The sequence below is a fragment of the Galeopterus variegatus genome, unplaced genomic scaffold (genome assembly GCF_000696425.1).
Source record: "Galeopterus variegatus unplaced genomic scaffold, G_variegatus-3.0.2 Scaffold98, whole genome shotgun sequence".
NCBI lineage: Eukaryota > Metazoa > Chordata > Mammalia > Dermoptera > Cynocephalidae > Galeopterus > Galeopterus variegatus.
The window spans coordinates 495,717-521,285 of record NW_007726209.1 but is presented as its reverse complement, the minus strand read 5'-3'; the positions used below and the strand labels follow the sequence as shown (position 1 = coordinate 521,285).

At 39.2% G+C, this 25,569-nt stretch overlaps 1 protein-coding gene across 2 annotated transcripts in view; it reads right to left on the bottom strand.

Annotated features, from left to right (window-relative positions):
- The window catches only part of RAB3GAP1 (RAB3 GTPase activating protein subunit 1 (catalytic)), a 110,797-nt gene that overhangs the window by 60,996 nt on the left and 24,232 nt on the right, over positions 1 to 25,569 (bottom strand). For both annotated transcript variants that reach the window (XM_008583492.1, XM_008583497.1), the window contains exons 2-4: positions 24,617 to 24,749; positions 22,333 to 22,411; positions 89 to 208 (exon numbers count right to left, since the gene is read on the bottom strand). In XM_008583492.1, coding sequence (XP_008581714.1) covers positions 89 to 208; positions 22,333 to 22,411; positions 24,617 to 24,749 — 332 coding nt within the window. The remainder of the gene's footprint in view (positions 1 to 88; positions 209 to 22,332; positions 22,412 to 24,616; positions 24,750 to 25,569) is intronic.

Here is a 25,569-nt window from a genome sequence, read left to right as displayed (position 1 = left end):
TAATAAAAAAAATTAACCATTTACCTACATAAATTATCATTAAAAATAATTTAACTTATTGTCTAGATTTTTCAAAATGTCCACCTACCAGCCAGTGTTTCCCAAAGCAATAGAAACAGAACTCAGAAGAAGGTTGCACTTAGATTCACTGAGAACAGCATCACTGTGTGCAGCAGGGGCAATCACCACAAACTCCCGCAGCCCATACCTTGAAAAAAGAATCACTGATTAAAACAGGTAAAACTTCAAAATACAAAGGCCATTATTTGAAAAACCTGAAAAAATCTCCCCACAGGAAATTTAACAAGTCAGGTTTAAACTACAGGTGTTTCTTTTTTAAATGGCAACTAAACCTACAACCTGAATTGTCTTTGTTTAAGAAGCACCTCCATTATGCACCTACTAGCTTCCTATCTATTCTTTATAAAATGGAAGCAATTTGCTGAAATCACAAAGGAAAAAACCATTAAATAACAGTTTTGCCTTAAAAGTTAAGTTTACAAGATAGAAAAAAAAAAAGCAAGCACTGAAATCTTGTTTTAATTAACTGACAACATTAAGATGTGGAAAGTAAAGTTTGACAGATTCCCTAAATGGCAGAAAAATAATTATCAGCCATGACTTACATGTGCTGTCTAAAAGTGAGAACACAGTTTACTAAGTATCCAAATTAAGGAATTCTTGTATTTTTTTTACTCAATAACACATATTAGATAGGAATCACAAAATTATCAAAAAACCACTCAATCTTGCTATGATACCTACGTTAATGAAAACTTCTCATTTAGTTGCCAAGTTCTTTAAAACCACAAATTTGCTGCAAAATTTTACAAAAATATAAGGTCAAGTTGGTGACCTTGTCTACCAAAAACTTATCTCCTATCCACTCCTCAATGTATTTTTATTTAATATATTTTTAAATTAAAAAAATTTATGAAAGATATTACTCATTTGCCTAATTTATTTAAGTCTCTGGATACATAGTTATAAATGCTTATTTTTATGAAAATTCTCAAGAAATCCCCCAAATAACAATACACAAAGATTTCAAAAAGTCTAATTTATAATCTGTTTATTATTTACATGACAAAAACATTTCATTTCCTCACCTCGCCTCCAACCTCCTACACCTAAAATCAAAATTAGTTATGTAGAGGCAGCATCAAGTAACGGAAAGAATCCAGAGCTTCAAATTTTAAGCTCTAAAGTTCTTTAAAAATACAGTTTTCTTTTTTTCAAATGTCCTCAGAAAAAAAAAAACAAAATAAGTGAACATTCCTCCATGCCATCCCCCGCACTAGTGTGAAACCACTGTCAACAGTATCTTGGTTATTCTTCCAGAAATGTTCCATCTGTCCACGTAACCACCCTACCCCCAAGTAAGATTATACTATATATACCTTCTATAGCTTCTTTTCAAAGGCCAATCCCCTACTGATCAATACTTTGTTTCCAGTTTCAAGCTGCTACAACAATATTGCAATTATCCATTTTTACAAGTAGATCAACACAATAAATTCCTAGAAGTTAACTTGCTGAATAAAATAACATTTGCATTCGTAACACTGATTGCTGTTGCCAAATAACCTCCTCACTGTCCACACACACACACACACACACACACACAGTGTGCCAGTGTATATTCCCATTAACAACAAATAAGCCAGACTGAACTGTTTTCTACTACTCTGCAATATACTATTCCCTGTGCCTTACTTTCCTTTATCTGGAACATCTCCCTTCCCCCCACTATACTGCCATCACTGAATATCCAAACCCTGATGGATTCATTCTAAAAAGATTTACTTCAAATATCATTCCATCATGTTTGCTAAATGTGCTCTCATTTCTGAATTCTAGCATCTTTTTTTCTATTATTATAATCTTTAAAATGTCAGAATAAGTTATTGATTTACTTTTCCTACTAGGTCTACTTGAAGCCTGAGACTTTCATCAACTATTAAAAGTAAACAAACATTAAGTGGGGGCTTTAAAAAGAGCAAAAATCAACAGCAACAAAAAAAACAAACCAACAGATTTAAAGATGGGCAAAGGACTTGAATAGACATTACTCAAAAGAAGATATACAAATGGCAACTGAGCACATGAAAAGATGCTGAACATCACTAATCTTAGGGTAATACAAATCAAAACCACTATGAGATACCACTTCATGCCTATTAGGATGACTACTTCCAAAAAAAGGAAACGAGTGTTAGCAAGGATATGGAGAAACTGGAACCTTGAGCACTGATGGTAGGAATGTAAAATGGTACACCTGCTATCAAAAACAGTATGGTGGTTCTTTAAAAAATTAAGCATAAAATAACCATTTGATCCAACAATTTCACTTCTGAGTATACACCCAAAAGAATTGAAAACTGAGATTCAAATAGATATTTGTACACCTATATTCATAGCATTATTCACAATAGCCAATAGGTGGAAACAACCCACATGTCCATCAACAGACGAATAGACAATCAAAATGTGGTATATTATATATAACGGAATGTTATTTAACCCTAATAAGGGAGGAAATTCTGATATGTACTATGACAAAGATGAACCCTAAAGAAATTAAGCTAAATGAAATAAAAGCCAGTCACATAAGAGAACAAATATTGTATCATTCCACTTATATGAGGTACCTAGTAAAGTCAAATTCATAGAAAGTAGAATGGTGGTTACCAGGGAACTTGAGGGGGGAAGAGAGGAAGTTATTGTTAAATGGGAATGGAGTTTCTTTATGGGATGATAAAATTCTGGAGATGAACAGTGGTGATGGTTGAATAAAAATGTGAATGTACTTAATACCACTGAACTGTACGGTTAAAAGTTGTTAAAATGATCAATTTTGTTATGTATGTTTTACCACAATAAAAAATGAGCAAAAACTAATACATATTTTATAGAATTAGAGATATAAATGGCTAATAATCCTATTAAAAGATGCTCAACCTCACTAGTTATTAATAAAAATTAAAACAAGATATCACTTATTATACATATTTTATAGAATTAGAGATATAAATGGCTAATAAGCCTATTAAAAGATGCTCAACCTCACTAGTTATTAATAAAAATTAAAACAAGATATCACTTATTGACCTATTGGCCAAAAGTATAAAATACTGATAAGCACCAGTGTTGGCAAGAATGCTGGGATATGCCACAGGTGGTGGTATAAACTTTAAAAACATTTTTTGAGGGCAAAAAGGCAGAATATATCAATATTTAAAATTGACAAACCTCTAATTACATCTCTTTACACTACAAAAGCATTCATACAAATGCAAAAAGATATATGTATAATAATGTTCATTATAATATTTAATTGTAAAAAACTAGAAACAGCCTAAATATCTTACAATAGAAGAGTAAGTAAAAAATTATGGTACCCCCCCACTCCTGCACCCCACCGTGGAACACTTAACAGTCATTAAAGATAATAAGGTGTATCTGAATGTAGTGATATAAAAGCTATTATGAAATGTTGAGAAAAAATATATATTTCAGAAAATGTACAGGAAAATTGCATTTACAAGAAAAATTGCCAAAACAAACACACACAAAAATATATATCTAGAAGGGGGAAACTACAAAACTCAAATGAGAGATATCAGAGAAGAAAGAAAGAAATGGAGAGAGATTCCATATTCATGGATAGAAAGACAATATTGTCAAGATGTCACTTCTTCCCAACTTGATCCATGGATTCAATGCAATCCCAATCAAAATGCCAGCAAGTTATTTTGAGGATATTGACAAATTGATTCTACAGTTTATGTGGAGAGGCAAAAGACCCAGAATAGTCAATGAAACATTAATGGAGAAGAAGTTGGAGGATTAATGCCAAATATCAAGAATTACTAGAAATTAAGACAGTGTGATATTGGCAAAAATTAGACAGATAAATGGAACAGAATAGAGAGCCCAGAAATAGACCCACACAAACATAGTCAGCTGATCTCTGATAAAGGAGCAAAGACAATATGATGGAGAAAAGACAGTGTTTTCAACAAATAGTGCTGGAACAAATGGACATTGTCATGCAAAGAAAATTAACCTAGACACAGACCTTACACCCTTCAAAAAACTAACTCAACATGGATCACAGGCCTAAATATGAAATGCAAAGCTATGAAACACTTAGAAGATAACACAGAAGGAATATGACTTTGGGTTTGTTGATGACTTTCTAGATGCAACACCAGAGGCACAGTCTATGAAAGTATTGATAAACTGGACTTCATTAGAATTAACAATTTCTGCTCTGCAAAAGATACTGTCAAGGGAATGAAAAGACAACCACAGACTGAGACAAAATATTTGTAAAAGATATCAAAGGACTGTTATTCAAAATATACAAAGAACTTTTAAAAGTAAGAAGAACACAAACCACCCAATTAAGAAAACAGGCAGACTTCCGGTCAAGATGGTGAAATAGACGGTCCCCATTGTCACTTTCTCCCACAAATCAACCAATTTACAACTACAAAAAAACAACAGCTGCCAAGCTGGGACCACTAGAGCTCAAGAGAAGAGGAGGAGAGACCTACGGAGAAGACACGATGAGAGAAAGAAAAAAAACCACTGACTACTTCAAGCCCCAGCCGCTTCCAGGCTGGAGCTGCTTAGTGCATGGAGCAGGAGCTGGCAAAAGCTGCAGGTGTGCCCTTCAGACGAAGTTGCTTTAGGCAGCAGGGGAGAAGAGGACCTTGGTGATCCCCAGGCAATTAAGACCACTAATAGGATTCCCGTGGGCCCACACAGGAGTGAGGAGCCACAACAACTGAAAAAAAGGAGCTACTGAGAGGCCAATGAGTCACCACAAGGGAATGGCGCACTGCCCATCTCATGGGAAGTGTTTGCAGCACTGACGGTGGGGGAGATGGGCCCAGCGGGAGAATACTGGGGCACAGCAAGGACAGCTGATCTGCACCCCAATCAGCACAGGACCACTCAGAGGAGACTAGTCAGGAATATAGAATTGCATGGGGTGCAGTTTGATGAAAAGTCTCAGGCCCAGATCAGAGTTTCTACACAATCCAGGTGCACCAGGTCTCTGGAGAGCCAGAAGTACCTACAAAGTCAAGCATTAAAACCTGAGCTGCACAAAAAGGCTTCCCTAAGGAATCAGCAGCAAGGCAGCAATTTAGCTCAACCACACATCTCATGTACTGGTACCCACAGGAAGTTCCCCATTTTAGAAGCAATGGACAACAAATTAGTTCCAGCGCAGAGTTTAAGTGGTGGCAACAGCAAATAATCCAACACAGAACTGAAAGAAAAAAGCAAAGTACCCACAACCAGAGACAAGGTGTGATATTAACTAGTAAAGATCTCACTTCACCAAAGAATACCTATAACACATAGAAGGACCAGACATCCCCTGAGCTACCAAGCCAGAAAGGGGGGAGGACCAGGGACCTCAGCAATGCTCCCCAACACCCACAACCAGTCCCGAGGGTGAGGGACAAGGGCCTCAGCCACACCCCCCCGACATGTGCAACCACCCCAGCAACAACCACCAAGCTGCTGCAGGAAGCACCCTGGGCTCTCCTGAGCTGGGGTGGTGGGTGGCCGAGGGCCTCGGCCATGCCCCCGACACACATAGCCAGCCCAGTGGTGACCAACAAGCCTCCACAGGCAGCGCCCTGGGCTCTCCTGTGCTAAGGCATTGGGGAGCTTTGGGCCTTGGCCTTGCCCCCCTGACATGCACAGCCAGCCCAGCAGCAACCACCAATCCACTTCAGGAAGCACCTGGTGTGACATGTGCAGCCAGCCCAGCAATGACCACCAAGCTGCCACAGGAAGTGCCCCAGGCTCTCTTGAGCCAGGGCAGTGCCTCCCAGACACGTGCAACCAGCCCAGCGACAACCACCAAGCCACAGCAAGAAGGGCCCCGGATTCCCAAGCTGGGGTGGTGGGGGGCAAGAGCTTATGTCACACCCCCCTGACATCTGCACCCAGCCCAGCAAGGACCAAGGCATTGCTGGAAGTCTCCCCTGTGGGAATGAGGGGGGTGCCACAGCCTCTATCCTACTCCTCCTCCATCCTCCTTCTTCCATCACATTTCTTTCCCCTTTATCTTCTCCCCCTCCCTCCCAACTGCTCTGCAACAACATCCTAGAATGTAAAAAAAATATTAATAAAATTACATTTTATTAAAAAAAAAGAAAGAAAATGGGCCAAAAACCTTAACTAGACACCTCACCAAAGAAGATACATAGATGTCAAATAACATATGAAAAGATGTTCCACATCATATGTCAGCAAGGAAATGCAAAATAAAACGAGATACCACTACCCACCTAATAGAATGGCCAAAATCCAGAAAACTGACACCACCAAATGCTGGTGAGGATGTGGAGCATCAGGAGCTCTCATTCACTGCTGGTGGAAATGCAAAATGGTACAGCCACTTTGGAAGACAGTTTAGAAGTTTCTTATGAAACTAAACATACACTTACCAACAATTGCACTCCTTGTTATCTACCCAAAGGAGTTGAAAACTTACACAAAAACCTGCATGGGAATGTTTATAGCAGCTTTATTCATAATTGCCAAAGTAGGTGAGTGAATAAATAAATTGTAGTACATCCAAACAATGCAATATTATTCAGCACTAAAAAGAAATAAGCTACCAAACCATAAAAAGACATGGAGGGAACTTAAATACATATTACAAAGTGAAAGAAGTCAGTCTAGAAATGCTATACACAATTCCAACTATATGACACCGTGGAAAAGCCAAAACCATGGGGACTGTAAAAAGATCAATGGTTGCTAGGGGTTAGGGGAGAAGGAGGGATGAATAGGCAGAGCACAAAGGATTTTTAGGGCAGTGAACCAACTCTGTATGATACCATGATGATGGCTACATGTCATTATACATTTGTCCAAATCCATAGAATGCACAACACCAACAGTGAATCCTAACATAAACTATGGACTCTGAGTGATAATGATGTGTCAATGTAGTTTCATCAATTGTAACAAATGTACTACTCTGGTGGGGGGGGTGTTAATAATGGGAAAGGCTATGCATTTGTGACGAAAGAGGGTATGTGGGAAATCTCTGTACCTTCAACTAAATTTCACTGTGAACTTAAAACTGTTCTAAAAAAATGGTCTATTTTAAGAAAAAAACAAACAAAAAACAAAACCCACACCATGAGGCCTGGTTAATATGGAATTGCTTTATAGAGGAGATGACAAAGCATATGCAATCCATCCCCAAAAAATATACAAATATAATTTATATACTCTTTAAAAATATCTGGATGAACATACCCCATATTTCTCATATTTCCTGCTTAGCTATCCCAAATTAAGAAGTGTGAGACTGACTCTGCCCCCTTTAGTGTGTGTGTGTGTGTGTGTGTGGAAATGGGAAACAGGGAGGAGAGAATGGGAAAGGCAGAGTTGCCCCCTTTAGTGTGTGTGTGTGTGTGTGTGTGTGTGTGGAAATGGGAAACAGGGAGGAGAGAATGGGAAAGGCAGAGGGGGAGTGTGATGTAAGATAATGAGTTTCATTAATAAATCTTTATATTTCCTACAATTTCTAGTCCAGTAACTTAAATTTGTTAGGAGCTCAAATGTATCAACACCAATAAAAATCTCACTATTATACTTTTTAACAATAAAACTGTTTCATCTAATAGATTACATTAGTATACTAAATTTAAATACAAATGTGCCTTAGCATCCCATCCTTCAACTGAGCAAGGTAGGACAAACAACCATCCATTTTTGTCTATTTTGTTTTAAGATGAATTTTTCTTTCTTGCTCCAATAAAGACCAGAAGTAACAACAAAATATTAACCAATATTTGATATTTGTTGTTAATCTCACATAGACAAATCATAAAACCATACCACCTACTTTGAATGCAATCATTTTCTTTTGTCTCTCTGTTGTTATTGTTTTGGGCAGCTGGCTAGTATGGGAATCTGAACCCTTGACCTTGGTGTTATAACACTGCATTCTAACAAACCAACTGAGCTAACCAGCCAGCCCAAATGCTGCCATTTTATAATCCTCACATGTATTATTTTAAAAAGAAATAGATTCAGAGCCTCTTCAAATAGTAATACAAAGAATATATGCATAATATACTGGATCATCAGAAATGGTGGTGATAGACAATGAAAAAACTATTTCTCAGACATTTAAAAACCTAGCGCCTACAAAAATACCTGGGAAATTGGAGATGTTCAATAAAGAATTCCTTTTTCGAATTTTTTTTTAGTGCTTCTTTAGATATTGTAACATGTACATTTAAAGTTAATTTATAAGATACTCAGGTTAATCCTGGTAAAATCTAGCAATTTTACACAGTATAGCTCCATTTCCTCCTCTCTTCTTTTGCACAATATTGTCATATATATTACACATTACATATATATTATAAACCCAATACGGTGCTATAATTATTGCTTAAGAGATCTTATGCTTTTTTTAAAAAATTAAGAAAATATATCTTTTGTATTTTACTAGAGTATTCTCAATGCTCTTCATTTATTCCTATGGATTCAAGTTACCTAACTGTTTCTTTTAGTACTGCTTGTAAGGCAGGTCTGCCTGGAATGAATACTCCCAGTCTTTGTTTATATGACAATGTCATTATTTCACCTTTATTCTGAAATATAGTTTTGCTGAATATATTTCTTGGTTTAGTTTTTTCCCCCTTTGAATGCGTCATTGAACTGCCCTCTGGCCTCCTCTATTTCTTTTTTTCTTTTTTTTTTTTTCCCTTTTTTGTCTTTTTTTTTACTGACCGGTAAGGGGATCGCAACCCTCGGTGTTGCGCCCGTACCGAGGACCGGCAACGGGATCACAACCCTCGGTGTCGCGCCCGCACCGCGCTCAGCCAGTGAGCGGGAACCAGTCTCCACATGGGATCCGAACCCTCGGCGGGAGCGCCACCGCGCTCCCAAGCAGCGCACTCTCCAGTGCGCCACGGGGCCGGCCCTGGCCTCCTCTATTTCTGATGAGAAGTCAGCCAATAATATTGTTTCCTTATACATGATGAGTTATTTTTTTCTGGCTGTTTTCAAGATTTTCAGTCTTTGGATTCCAGCAGGTTGCCTATACTGTATCTAGGTGCGGTTATCGTTTGTATTTATCCTACCTGGGGTTCAATAATATTCCTGAATCCCTAAGTGAATGTTTTTCATCAAATTTGGGAAGTTCTTGGATTCCAGCAGGTTGCCTATACTGTATCTAGGTGCGGTTATCGTTTGTATTTATCCTACTTGGGGTTCAATAATATTCCTGAATCCCTAAGTGAATGTTTTTCATCAAATTTGGGAAGTTCTCAGCCATTATTTCTTCAAATTTGTTTTTTCTGCCCCTTTCTTTTCACCTGAGACTTCCACTGCATATATGATTTGGAACAATTGACACTGACCCACAGATCTCTGACGTTCTGTTCACTTGTCTCCAACCTTTTTTTTCTCTGTTCTTTGGATTGGATAATTTCTGTTAATCTTTCAAGTCCACCAAACTCTTCTACCATCTCAGATCTGCTTTGGAGCCCATGTGATGAAAGTTTACTTCAGTTATACTTTGTCAACTCTAGAATTTCTATTTGGTTCTTTATTATAGTTTCTATTTATTCGGATTTCCTATTTGACTTATCATCAGTATATTTAATTCTTTGAATATCATTTCCTTTAATTCTTTAAACATACATATTATAACTGCTTGGACATTATTGCTAAATCCAATATCTGGGCCAACTAAGAGTCAGTTTCTACTGAATGTTTTTCCACCTGTGTATGGGTCACACTTTCCTGTTTCATTGCATACGTCATAATTTGTGGTTGAAAACTATACATTTAAATAATATATTATAGCAAAACCAGATTCCGTTTAACTTTTCTGAGGGTTGTTGGCTTTTTGATTATTTATATTTAGTAATCTGCCTGGACTTAAACTGCAGAAACTGTCTCCCCAATAGTGTATAGCCTCTGATGTATCCATTCCATTGTTTTATTCTTTTATGTTTTAGTCTGGCTCCCTGGGGGCTACCACTTATTTGCACAGTTTGGTGCTAAACCAGTGATTTGGGTACAGACTGTGCTCAAACACCTAGGCCTATAAGGCATTCACTTTCACTTTCTGATAATTGATCTGTGTGGGGGTTGGGGAATGCATTCAAAGTTGCAACCAGTTCTCAGCTTTAGGCTCTCTTGGGTCTCCCCTGCAAATGTGTAGTTTTCCTGTCACCCAGGGATGTGTAAAGAGTGTCTCAGATCTTCCATGGCTCTAATATAGTATCTCCCTGTTAAACTGCTGACTAGTCTACCACTTGCCTTGAACTGGGACTGCAACCTTCACCTAAAAGTATAAGCTTTCCCCATCTGCTCCCCAATAAGTCTGCTATTGTAGTTAGCAAAGCCACAGTCTGCTATTGCCCCCCACCCCAAAGGAATCAAGTCTGCTCAGCTGGAAAAAGAGCTTGTCTTCATGGCCAGCCTAGACTGGAAAGCCACAGTTCTCACCAACATAGATTGGGGGTGGGGGGTGTGGCTGATAGGAACAAATAAATGCCAAAAATCGATTTTCTAGAGTTTAATTTGAAAATATAAGTTAATGATATATTAATTTTATCTCATTCTGATAGGATCAACCTATACTAACTGTATATGGTATAAATGAATATACTGCATAATAGTTTTCAAATTTTCACTGTCATTGCTTCAGTATTAACTTTACTTTAATAAAAAAAGGAAGTTTGATATTTATAGGTGAAAACTGTGTATGTTATTCTTTGGTTGCTAAAAAGTATAACGAGTAATTTGAATCCTTGGAAATTTTGAGAAATTTCATTTTTAACAATTACAATTTTAAAATTCTATGAATAAAACAAAAGTATGAGAACATTATGAAATACTATTCAGATGCCCAGTTCATGATACCTGGAGCCCCCTGTACCCTGGGGGAGGGGCCCGGCTAGACTTGTTCTCCTGCTCCCATAAGCAGTTTTCCTTTGCGGAATACTGTCCACCCTCAGCCAACAGCACACCCGCCTCAACACCAAACTAGCAAGACACACCAGTGGGCTCACCTTCAGATGCTCCCAGCTATGAGTCCTTAATGACAAGAAAGTCAGCATTAAACAGTGGTGCCCCGAAAAAGTGCAGGAGCAGAGGCCTTCCCTAGACATTGCCAAGATGGCACAGAACTGTCAGACCTTCAGCAGCCTCAGCAGGGATGAAGGACTGCAGCCTCCAGAGCCCTTTCACCCTCCATGTCAGCAGAATGAAGTCCTGGACTGCCCTGCTCTCAGCCTCCGGCCCAGGGGTCAGGACTCCCGCTGGGAGTACTATCCCCGAGCCTCTTCCTCCCACCTTTGACAAGTACCTCACTTGCCAGAAGGACCTGTCCTGTGAGGAGTCAGATGGCTGCACCCCGGACAAGGAAGGAAGGAAGCCAGCCAGAGCCTGGCGGGACTGCAGGGCTGCCAGGAACAGCCTCTGCTCCCTTGATGGCAAGTTGGACACTGAACAGAGAACTTAGAGGGACATGGCCCTGGTTAGGAGTGGGGGTGCATCAGAACTGACCAGCTTCCCTCTAGGCAGTAGGTGGGCACTCAAAGTGAGAAACCAACTCCTGGGCCTGACAAAAGCTTTCTGAGAGGCACTGGATCCCAGAGAGGGAGCCCATCCAGCTCCCAGGGAAAGGCTGTCCAGCCTGGGGTGTCCTCGCTCAGTGATAATTAGTCTGGCCACACCAAACAGTACAATGTGTCAGTCTCTCACCAGAACTTGAGAATGTTGGTCCACAGAACTACTGTACCTCACAAAGCAGCTTTTTGGTTTGGGTCTTTTCCACCTTTTTTCTCATGGTGTGTTAGGCAGTCTCTGTCATTTCCCCAGCAAAGCTGGACAGCACTCTGCATCCCCTGGGTGGGGGTTGTCAGGGAGGGCTTGAATTCAGGGCTGCGGCCAGGTCCATATGGCTATGTCAGGGCTCTTCTTGGCCTTGCTCAGGTTCAATTTTGGAGAGTAAGCCCTACAGCTTCTTTCACTCAGTTTTATTCTGTGCCTTCTCTCTCAGGTCTCCCTACTTCAGTCTTGGGAAGGTTCAGGAGATGCTTTCTTCTGTAGTAACACCAGAACCATTTGGCCTTAATTCCAAGTGTGGTAAACAGAATTTCTGGGTTGCTGGAGGGGCCCTCCAGAGGGTAAGCCCATGTCCAAACTCTCAGAGCCCAGAGAACAACCTGGTGTGCTTGCTACAGACCATCCATAGTGAATAGAAATTTGGCAGATCTGCTGGCCGAAAAGACAGACCCTTGCTCTCCTGTGGAATGGAGCACCTACCCCCATGGCTCTGCCATTTTGGGGGTGCATATATCAGTCCTGTTTGAAGTTCAGGGGTGAAGGATCTGCTGGCCACTCTGCAGATGCCCAGGATAGGGCCTCCAAACCTCTACAGTCCAAGCACACCCTCATTTGTTCACAGGACTGCTGGCTTTAATCAGAACACCTTGAGACAAGCCCAGGGCTTAGAATAGCTTCCTGCTGTAGGCCCAGCCCTGGCACAAAGCTTGATGAGCACTTGCAGCCTCCTAGATCCTCATACCTGCACAGTAGACAGGGTCCCAGACCCCAAGGTTTGCGTTCCAGCAGCTCCTCCCCACCTACCCTGAAGACATACCACAACGGTTCTGTTCTCTGGGAATCTGGCTTTTAGTAAACCCGGCATCTTTCACAGACAATAGCAATGGGCTGGCTTATGAGTGAGTGGCTCATTGTCCCATAAGGCTAAAAATAACTGGTGTGCTATCTTGAGTGCACAGACATGTGACAAAGGCACTTTTGTAGCCACTTTGCTTCTGTTTGTCTTTTGTGGATGAGCGAATGCCTCACTTCTGCAGAATGAGTCCAAATGGTCCTCACCTTTCTCCTGTTTGGGAAACTTTGTTTAAATGTTCACTTTTTTACTACATCAAAAGGGTGGTGGCTCAAGTTCTGATTTGTAGGTGGTGTTTCTTAAAAATCATTCAGAAGAGGGCCAGCCCGTGGCTCACTTGGGAGAGTGTGGTGCTGATAACACCAAGGCCACGGGTTCGGATCCCACATAGGGATGGCTGGTTAGCTCACTGGGTGAGCATGGTGCTGACAACACCAAGTCAAGGGTTAAGATCCCCTTACCGGTCACCTTTATTAAAAAAAAAAGATGGCTGGTTAGCTCACTGGGTGAGCATGGTGCTGACAACACCAAGTCAAGGGTTAAGATCCCCTTACCGGTCACCTTTATTAAAAAAAAAAGATGGCTGGTTAGCTCACTGGGTGAGCATGGTGCTGACAACACCAAGTCAAGGGTTAAGATCCCCTTACCGGTCACCTTTATTAAAAAAAAAAAAAAAAAAAAAATCATTCAGAAGATACTTACAGAAAGCCCCCAACCCAGGGGCCCTCAGACTGTGCTGACAACCTCAGGTGACATAATGAGTATGCTGGGCATTGAGCTGGTCCCGGGATTAGGGAACCAATTCACCTCAGTTTGCTGTAGCTGCCACCACAGGCACATTTACTTGGGACCCTGGAAAGCTAAACCAGAGAACTGGCAGCTCTGGGTGGATGAAGGTATCTTACCTGATCCCTGCCTGGTGGGTGGTGGAAGTCACATCTCCTCAGAGAAGATCCAGAGGAGGCTGGGGCAGTTGTTGGGTGAATGTGGAGAGCACATGCCAATGCCTGATGTCTCTGGAAAACCCACCCAGGACGAGAGGTGCCGGCACATAGAATGGCCACACCAAAAGTGGCCACAAAGGGAACACGGCCTCCAAAGCAGACGTTCCTGTGGAAGGCAGAGGAGCATCCCACCTCCTGGTGCATGCTGCAGTAAGGGAAGGAGGGCAGCACCAGCCATTGCTGTCCAGTGCCAGCTGAGGTGTGTAGCATCCCCAGCTGCCTTTCCTCAGGGAGGAGAGGCACATGGTGGCAGGTGTGTGCCACAGGCTGTAGTGTGGGCCACCTCCCCTTTTTTATCAGGCCTGGTGGCAGGGAAAGACAAACACTGGCATTTGCTGAGTCACAACCTCTCCTCAAGCTGGTTCTATCAACCAGCAAGCCCAGCCCCAGGGCACTTATGGGCAAAAGTGACCCAGGTCCAAGTCAGGGTTTGGCCCTTTCTAGCCTCCTTGGGTCCCCCCAGCTATTCCTGCCCCAGTAAAGCTTCTAGCCAAGCCCTCAATAGCAGCAATTAGGGAAAGGCAGATGTCCCTTCTGCTTAGAGAAAGAAATGACTCCACTGGTTTCATGTTTGTCTTTTGATTGGAGAAAGCAGACCCCATCCAGAAGGTGCCACCACCATCTTCTGAGCAGCCACAACCTCAGAAAGGCTGGTTACCCTGCTGCACTGCACTGGCCCCAAGACTTTTGGTTTTGGAGCTCTTGGAGGGAGCTTCACCCAGGAGGCTCCCTCTGACCCCCTTGTGGTCATCCCCTTGGGGCTTGGGTGGGCGGGATCACCCTGACCAGGATGGGCGCCCCAGCTGATGGCAGCATCAGGAGCCTCACTTTTGTCAGGGCCCTGCCCATGAATCCTGCTTCTGGGGGGATACTGAGGAAGTGAGCAGCTAGAAAGGAGAGCTGGGCCAGGTCACCCACCTGCCCAGAGGGCCCAGACGGATGAGTGGGGTTGGGGATCCAGGATCACTGGATGGGGAGGAAGGGCTTACTGTCACATGGCATCCCCTCTCACTGCAAAAGCCACTGACTGACAGGAGCTGCTATCTGCCTGGGGAGGGGGTTGGCAGACAGGGTCATATACAGCCTCCCGTTGACATCACCACAACCCTCTTACTTTACCTGCGGTGGGAGCCAGGGCTAGCCTGGGGCCAACAGGGAGCTTGTTCTGACCATATATATGGATTTTCATTCTCAGAAAGCCTTATTTTTCAACAAAATTTTTGTAGTAGGAAAGTTTGGGGAATTTCTGTGCTGAAAGAAAGCTTAAATAAAGCAAAAGTCCACATTAAAAAGAAAACAAAAATAAAATGCCCCGTTCACACCAGTCCTAAAATACTCAAATGCCAAAGTCCTCATCTTTTGCCATTCCCAACCCTCTGCTGCTATACTCCAGAGGCTTACCAAACAACCAATAGGACTGAAAAGTTCACTTAGGCATCATCACCTCTACTAATACTCACCTTCTGCCTTGAATATCTTTTTACCTAACTTATTAGTTAAGCTGACTCACCTGGCTTATTCTCACTTGTCCTTCAGGATTCAGGTGAGGTATCACCTTGTCTGGAAACATTTTCCTGACAACTTGATCTGTCTGAATTAGGGGTACCTCTCATGAGTTTGCATCAAACACTGTGCTTCCCTCTATGAGAGCATTTATTACATAGTGCTGCCATTGTCTGCTTCCCTATCTATTCCCTACTAATCTCAAAGCTTACTGAGGCAGGGACCATGTTTTATCCTTGATATCCCAGTGTCTGGCTCATAATAAATGTTAATAAATAATATTTATTAAATAAAAGAAAATGCATGTACTTTTAATATGCTTAATTTTTAAACAATTCTCAAAGCTTCACTGTTGGCTTTCTAACCTTTCAGAAAGATTAAATAAGAAAAAACTGGAAGTGACTTCCCACAATATGGCAAATTGATATGATACAGACCCTCCTCCAAAAACACATAGAAATAGCTGATCAAACATGACAATGTTTTAAAAATACATAGCTGAACTTGAAAGAATAAAAAGGAGGCTGCTGGGTGACAGAAACAAAGAAACAAAACTGAAAGGCAGAAGGAAGCATGTAAGGTGACTCTAAAGAATCCCAGGTGATTATCAGATCCATCTATAGATCCTAACAGCTAGGGACTGGGAGCTGGGATTTTACAGGATAAGCCTTTTAGCTGCTAAAATCCTGTTAGTTGTGATTCAGAAATGTCTACAAAACTGACTATGTTGTGATAGACTGGAGAGAATGAGAATGATGGAAGAAAAGTCTGTTATGTCTGAAAATACCACGTATTTTAACCTAGTAGTCAATAAATTATATAACTCTGATATTGATGAGGTGCACCCAGCTCAGGGAAAGTGGTCTCTGACATGTATTCAGGTTAGGATATGTCCAAGAATGCCCTACCCTCACAATAAATATAAACAAGGCTAGGCCTGGAAACTGTGCTTCCAGAAGCATAATATCACTCAGACATTATCATCCACAACTGTGCCTCTGCTTATGAGGCACTAGGACTAGGAAGCTGCACTTCTTTTGCATGATGTCGCCAATCAGTATATAACCTAAATGTACCAGCTTCCTTCTGTACCCTTCAGATTTATTCAAGCATTGTCTATGTATGAACTTTACATCAATCCAAATCAGTGCAGAAGTTGTAGTGTTTTGAATGGCCTCTTGGGGGCATGGGTGTACATGGGGCAAGGAACTGGAACTGACACTTCTGCTTAAAACATGGACCCTAGAAGAAACTGCCACATCAATAAAATAAGAACTTGAGGCTGAGATAGTCTCAGTGGCAAATTCTATCAAATAGTTAAGACGACATCACCAATTTTAAACAATCTCTTCCAGAAAATAGAAAAGAATAAAACACTGTCTCACTCACATTATGAGGCCAGCATTACTCTAATACCAAAAACAAAGTATGAGAAAACAATACCACAGCCAGTGTCCCTCGTGAACATACACACTAAAGTCCTCAACAAAACATTAACATATCAAATACAAATTACACCATGAAGAAGTAGGGTTTATCTTGAGAATGCAAAGCTGGTTAGATATCCAAAGATCAATGAATTCATCACCATATTAAAAATCTAAAGAAGAACAAAAATATAAATTTAAACAAAAAAAGCACTTGACAAAATTCAACACCTATTCATGATAAAAAAAAAAACCCTCAGCAAAGTAGAAATAGAAAAAAACTTTCTCAACATTGGGCTGGCCGGTTAGCTCAACTGGTTAGAGCATGCTGTTATAACACCGAGGTCAGTTCTGATTCCCATCCTAGCCAGCCGCCAAACAAAAAACAAAAAGTGCTTCTACAAAAAACCTACAGCTAAGACCATACTTAACAGTAAAAGACTAAATGCTTTCCCCCTGAGATCAGGAACAAGACAAAGATATCCACTCTCACTGAAGGAATTTGGATGCATTGTCCTCCCAGAACTCATGTGGAAATCTGATCCTCAGTGTGATAGTTTGAGTCACAGGGGCAGCTCTCTCATGAATGGATTAGTACTCTCCCTAGGTGGGGGGAGTAATGAATGAGTTCTTGCTCTATTAGTTCCCATGAGAGCTGGTTGTTTAAAAGACTCTGGCACCTCCTCTCTCTCTCTCTTGCTTCTGCTCGCCATGTGAGCTGCTTGTACCCACCAGCTGCTTGCCACTTTCCACCATGAGTAGAAACAGCCTGAGGCCTACACCAGATGCAGCTGTCCCAGAATTGTAAGCCAAATAAACCTCTGTCCTTTATACATTACCCAGTCTAAGGTATTCTGTTATAGCAACACAAAATGAACTACTATATTCACCACTCCTAGTCAATATTTTACTAGTAGCCTTAGCCATTTTTAAAAAGCAAGGGGAAAAAAAAAAGATTGGAAAAGAAGAAATAAAACTATTCATATTCACAGACAATATAATTGTTACATAGAAAATCCCAAAGAAACTATAAAACTACATACACCTAGAAACTACATACTAGCAATAAACAACTGGAAATGAAAAATTTTAAAATACCTTTACAGGGCCGAGCCCGTGGCGCACTCGGGAGAGTGCGGTGCTGGGAGCGCAGCAGCGCTCCCGCCACGGGTTCGGATCCTATATGGGGATGACAGGTGCACTCACAGCGCTCACTGGCTGAGTGCGGTGCGGCCGGTCTCAAAAAAGGACAAAAAAAAAAAAAAAAAATACCAGTACAATAGCTCCATTTTGAAAAAAAGCAATAATTAGGTATAAAACTAATGAAATGTTTACAGTATCTGTATACTGAAAACTATAAGATACTGATGAAAGGAATCTAGAAAGACTTAAATAGTGGATAGACCTACCATGTTCATAAAATGGAAGAATAAGCATACTACAGATGCCAATTTTCCCCAAACTGAACTGCAGATTTAGGGTAATTCCAATCAAAATCCCAGTTGGACTTCTCATAGATATAGACAAACCAATACTAAAATGTAAAAGAAAGGAGCCAGAATAGCCCAAACAACTTTGAAAAGGAAGAACAAAGTTGGAGGAATCACAGTACCCGATTTTAAGACTTACTATAAAGCTACAGAAATCAAGAGTGTCCAGACATACACCCACAGAAATCAAATTATTTTTGACAAAGGTGCAAAAGCAATTCAATGGAGAACGGATACTTTTTTCAATAAATAGTGTTGGAATAACTGAACATCTATATGTAAAAAAAGAACCTTGACCTAAACCTTATACTTTATATAAAACTTAACTTGAAAAGGAAAATAGATCTAAATATAAAAAGTAAAGTTTTTATAATAAAACACAGGAGAATTGGCAAGATAATCAAAGTTAACATCACCTATTTATTAAGTCACAATAGCATGTACCCTTCTGATAAGAAAAGGGCACTTTGCCTCTGTGGTATTCTTTCCAAAAATTCCTAACCCCAGTATATTCATAAGAAAAACATAAAACAAACCCAAATTGAGTGATATTCTACAAAATATCTGTCAAGGTGCCAAAAAGAAGGAAAGACTGAGAAACGTTCAGAGACCAGAGACTGAGACATAATGAGTAAATGCAATATGGTATCCTGGACTGAAGCCTGGAACAGAAAATGAAAATTAGTGGAAAAACTAGTTAAATTAAGTTTAGTTAAAATAATGTACCATCATTATTGGTTTCTCAATTTTGACACATGTACCATGATAATAAAAGCTGTTAGCAGTAGGGGAAACTGGATGAGGGATATGCCAGAACAGTCTGTACTATCTTTTTTATAAACCTAAAATTATTCCAGAATAAAAAAGTTTACTTTTGAAAAATAGGAGAAAGCCTTGTGACCTAGACCAAAGAGTTCTTAGACATGGCACCAAAAGCACAACACATAAAATTAAAAATTGATAAACTGAACTTCATCAAATTTAAAACTTTTGTTCTAGAAAAGACATTGCTAAGAGAACAAAAAGCTTAGCTATAGTCTGGGAGAAACTATTAGCAAATAACACACTCTAAAAAGGATTTATACCCAGAATATATAAAGAACTCTTAAAAGTCAACAGTGAGAAAACAAATGACCCCATTAAAAAGTGTACAAAAGACTTGAACACACTTTAACATAAAGAATATATAATGAACAAATAAACACATAAAGGATGTTCACAATTAAAATTTAAATTTGAATGAGATTTTACTACATACCTCTTAGAATGGCTAAAATAAAAAATACTGACAATACCTAATACTGGTAAGGATGTAGAACAACTGGAATTCTCATACATTGTTGGTGGGAATGCAAAATGGTACACCTACTCTGAAAGTCAGTTTGGCAGTTCCTTACAAAGTTAAACATACATTTACCATATGACTTAGCAATCCCGATCTAGGTACTTACCCAAGTGAACTGAAAATGTTATTTTCATAGAAAAATCTGTACACAAATATTTATAGTAGCTAATAAATGCCAAAACCTAGGAACAATCCTAACATCTCTCAAGGAATAAATGAGTAAACAAACTATGGTATATCCTTACAATAAAATACTACTCAGCAGTAAAAAGGAACAAACTATTGATATACTGAATTACTTCAAAAGACAAATCTCAAAGGCGCCGTGTTGAATAAAAGAAGCCAGTCTCAAATGATTACATACTGTATAGTTCCATTCATATAATGCTCTTGAAAGGACAGAACTACAGTGACCAAGAACAAATTAGTGATTCCAGGAATTATAATGATGTGGGGAGAATGTGACTATTGAGACAAAAGAGGTTTTTGGGGGGTTACAGAACTGTTCCATGCCCTGATTTTGGTAGAAGGAAAACAATTATACATGTGCTAAAGTTCAGAGAACTGTTCACTCCCCCCCAAAGGCCAATTTTACTTTATGTTAACTTAAAAAATAAAAGTTTAAAAAAGTAAATGGAAAGGTTAAAAAAAAGCCTTAAAAAAGTGATTTATATTAATACATAGAAAGGTTTAATTTATTCATTCAACAAATATTTTTAACCACAGACTATGTACCAAACACAGTTTTGGGAAATATATATTAAAAAGCTGAACAGAAATTCCGCAACAGCATTTGGATTTTGATAAACCTATTAAGTTCCATTATCTTAATTAATCCTCACAACTATCTTAAACACGCATAGTATTCATTATTCTGACTTTACCAGTGTATAAACAAATCAAGAAATTAAGCAACTTACCCAAAGTTGAACAGTTAAATGCCTGAGCTATGAATTAAAACTAACCAGTGTCAGGTCCAACAGTATGTGTTCAATTAATGTTGAATGAATGAATGTATTCAAAGCCTATGCTCTATGATACCATGCTACCTTCTGATATATTTAGTCATATTAAATGTATGTACTTGTATTTTAAAAGATCAGAAGAGTATCTGGAAGGATTAAATTCCCTTTTTAGTTAAGTTCACAATTTTTAAAAGATCATACTAAAACAACAGGAATATTTATGGAACATTATCCAATTTACCTACACTTGCAAATAATTTTTTTTTAATTTGCTACTTGTACTATAGTTCTATAATGTACTAAGTACTATAGTCTATTTGTTATAGCAATCAAAATGAAATGAAGAAAAAATAAACACAAATATTATCATTTTCCCTTCCCTTAGAAATTCTTCTTTAATAAAAAATCAAAAGACCAACTCACACCAATGGAATAATTTAAAACCAGTATATAAACGTCCTTTAATTAGGTCTCCTCTCTTAATCATATACTTACACTAGGGTCATATGGTGGTAGTATGTTTTAACACTACCCCATACAAAATAAAGTTCAGAGACACTTTGAATAACTGAAAAAAAATGGAAGAGACCTTTTAAATGCAATGTACAGTAGTCCTTCCTTATCCACAAGGGATATGCTCCAAGACCCCCAGTCAAATAGTACCAAACTCTGTACATACTGTTTTTTTCCTATACATGCTTAACTATGATAAAATTTAACTTATAAATAAATTAGGCACAATAAGAGATTAACAATAACAACTAATAATAAAATAGAACAATTGTAACAATACACTGTAAAAAAAAGTTATATGAATGTGGTCTCTCTCTCTCTCTAAGAATATCTTACTGTACTATACTCACCCTTCTCCTTCTTGTAACTAACAGGCAGGTAGCAAATACAGTGTGGATACACTGGACAAAGGGATGATTCACCTCCCGGGCAGATGGTGTGAGATTTCATCACACTACTCAGAACAGCACACAATTTAAAACTTATGAATTGTTTATTTCTGAAATTTTCCATTTAATATTTTTGGACCGTGGTTGACCAAGGGTAACTGAAACTGCAGAAGGCAAAACCACAGATAAGGGGGGACTACGGTACCTCTATCATTAATGTATCACATTACAGTTTAAACACAAGTGAGCTTTTATTTTATCACATAACTGTTTGAGATAAACATTTTATTTCAATTCAATTTCCAGGAATATGTATTACATTTTCTACAGTATTTAAGTGTTCTATGGCAGCCATCAGAATTATAGTTAGGCACTACCCTAGATTATCAAACATACTTTACAGAAAAGTGTTAACAGCAGGCCTGTGATTACTATCCTTAGAAAAGCCTGCTTGTAAGGTTGGCTCTTGGCTGGCATCTGGGAATCTGGAATTGGGAAGGGTTCTCACCATTCCCAGAACTGATAAAAAGTTACTCACTGTGCCTAAACTGTTGACGCAAACAATGTGGTTTATGCTAAACATGTGCTTTCCTTCTAGGAGTCTGAAATTTTGGTATGTGCCAGACAGACGGTGCCTACATGACCAGCTCCCAATTACAAGCTTTGTGGGCTGAGCCTCTACCAAGCTTCCCTGACAATGTTTCACATGTGTTATCACAACTTGGAGCTGAGGGAACTGAGTACATCCTGTGTGACTCCATTAGGAAAGGACCCTTAAAAAGCTTGCACTTCCTGTGCACTTTGCCTCATGTGCCTTTTCCCTTTGCTGATTTTGCTTTGTGTACTGTCGCTGTAAAAATCAGCCATAAATACAACTATATGCTGAGTCCTATGAGTCTTCTTGGCAAATCACTGAACCTGGGGTGGTCTTGCAGCCTCCCCAACACACATACTAAAAGATATCTGAATAAAATATATACGTACCATCTTACTAGGCAATGTGCTCTTGGAGGAAAATCATTATTCATACACAACAAATCTTGCATAGACTGTGGAATTGCATCTACAAAAACACGTGATAATGAACAAGTTAGTATATTCATTCTCAGGCACAGTTTTATAATATGCTTTGAGGAAACACATGTCTTCCTAGCCCAAGTAGTTTTGCTATTGCTTTCAGATTTCTATCTAAAGCTAGCTCTAAGAATCAGGGTAGGGGATATTTCTCTCTCTCTCTTTAACCCTCTCCTTTCGTCAAACGAAACCAGTCTGTAAAGAAGATATATACCACTCCCACATTTATAATATTTTTTTGCTTCTAAGTCACAATTCAAACAATTGCTCACCCTTACTAGAAAGCCTTGTTTTATTTTTTCTTCTTGGCCTGCCCTTGTCTCTACTTTTCTTCAAAATTTTACTTAGAGATCTGTTAACTCCATATTGCCTAACTATTGCCAAGTTAGCTTTTTTTGGTCCCCAGCCATCTTAAATGTTCTTGTAAAACCTCTACCCAGATTGTCACATCTAACCCATGCATATTTACGGACTTAAATTACTATCCATAAAAGACACTAATATCAACGATCATTATACTCACAAACACACAATAAATTCAAAGCATAAAGAATATCTGTTCATAAAAAGATTTACCTTTATTGTATAGCTATAATTGCTTAGCAAATTTATATTTTTTAATTTGCTAAAACAGTAAATAGGAGAACGTTAATGACTTGACGTTCTACATAACCAGAAGCAATAAGCAACTCCACCAAAGTAAATGGTCAGTCATCAAATCCCTGACCTCTGATAAGAGTTTTAAATGCATATCTCTAAATTAACTGAGCTGATGGGTTGCTTCTACCATCAGTTACAGCTTCAATCACAACCACGTTAAAACCACTACACAGTACACACATGCAACAATGCCTTAACAATCTTAAATTCATTCATCTCTTATACCATAGTCCCCTTCACCTGTTTATCTCAGAAACACTGATCCTAAGCCTCCTTACTACAACAGCTTTTCCCTGATGTATATGTTTCCTCAAATTAACACCACTTAAAATTTCTCTATCTCGAATAGTTTCCTTCATTAATCAGCAGAATGGCGAACCTGGAAATCCCTGGGCTATTATCAGACCTCCCAACAGTTGCGCGCATTTCCCTCTTCCCCTTATTCCTAAAGTACACATATTCCTATGGTTTATTTTATTTTGCTGTATAACTGTCTTACATAAGTGTATACATGGCCAATGTTATCTGTCCTCATCATGAATCTGAATACAGATGTTTTGTTTGTTAGAAGAATAAATATATAATAGAAAACGTAATATAATTCTATTCCCACACCAGAGAAGGCACAGATATTTCAAGCCCATGCTTGCAAATGATAATCTTTTTTGACCAGAAAAACTTTAACACCCATTCTGTCTATTTATTTGCTGAGTAAATAAAAAAAGGTATTTGATTGATAGCTCTGAAATTCATGTTTATTCAATACCTTGCTCACTCACTGTTACCTACTACTATATCTCAAGAAGGAAGATTATGGACAATTCGACTTATTAACAATTACAAGCACCAATTACTGCATACATAGCATGGGCCAGGTACTGAGATAGTTACTTACATATAATATCTCATTAAATCTTCACATTAACCCTCCAGATAGTATTACTTCATTTTACAAATGAGATAACTGAAGCTTAGAAAGGTCAAGTAACTTGCAAGTAAAAACACTTTTAATTTAGTTGGTCTGACTCCAAACATCTGGATAATCAATAGATAAATTTTCCTTTATTTGTAATCCTCCCAAGCCCAGCTCACTTGCTTAATTCTCCAAAACACCTTCTCTGATCGACCCGTTTAAAAGTGATCTTTTTTCCTCTGAACTCCAGAAGTTTATCTGTATTTGAGGATGCCATTTACCACTTTCTACGTCCTATTACTGTTACTTATAAATCTTATCTCCCCTACTGGAATGTAAGTTTCATTTAAGTTTGGGTTCAACAGGACTTAGAGTATCTAATAAATGTTAGGTACTCAATAAATATGTGCTGATTTAATTAATTTTAAAATGAATAGCACTGCATTCTTTCTCTGCTTCAGATGCAGCACTATCTCATATTCCACTTCAGATGTGGTGAAATAACTTTGCACATACAAAACATTTTCAGAGGATACTACTGAATTAATAGAACTTAATTCATAATTCGAAATTATAACCACTCTTAAAAGTCAAGTTAAAAAATATGTACTAAAAACTTACCTTCTAATAATTCATCTTTTCCTTCTTTGTCAGTGGACTCCTGTACAAGATAATGATGAGTGACTGAGAACTTGAAGTCAGCAAAGGAAATTTCATCTGATTTCTCTTCCCATGTGCCAGAGGTAAATGTACCCTGTATGTAATAGTAAAATGAAAAATATTCGCCTTAAAATATTCAAAAGTTATCATTACATTTACTAACCACAGAGATTTTTTTTCCTTTTTCTGTCCATTACTCTAAAAGTTTCATCCTACAACTATCCTCCATATAATGAAAGAAAAAAGAAAAAAGTGAATAAAACCAAGAAGAAATTATAAATAACTTATCACAGTGTTCCTTTAAAATTAAAATCCCCCTACAATATTAACTATCAAGTGATTTGCAAAAATCATAACTTTCTTTTGAGATGAGTCTCTCTATATAAAATCGTGAACACATAGTAAATCCTATGCCTTTTCACATGCGAAAACCCCTCTACCATTAGCAGAATCTCTACCAGTTACTTTTAACTGAAAATGATTAAATTTGATAAATTTTGGGCCGGCCCGGTGGCGCACTATCACGGCGGCGCTCCCGCCCGAGGGTTCGGATCCCACATACAGACCGGTTCCCGCTCACTGGCTGAGCGAGGCGCGGGAGCAACACCGAGGGTTGCAATCCCGTTGCCGGTCCCCGGTCCGGTACAGGGGCAACACTGAAGGGTGCGATCCGTTGCCGGACACGGAAAAAGACAAAAGACAAAAAAAAAAAAAGATTGATATTTGGGGCCGGCCCGGTGGCGCACTGGATAAGTGCGCCGCTTGGGAAGCGCGGCGGGCGCTCCTGCCCGAGGGTTCGGATCCCACATACAGACCGGTTCCCGCTCACTGGCTGAGTGAGGCGCAGGAGCAACACCGAGGGTTGCAATCCCGTTGCCGGTCCCCGGTCCGGTACAGGGGCAACACTGAAGGGT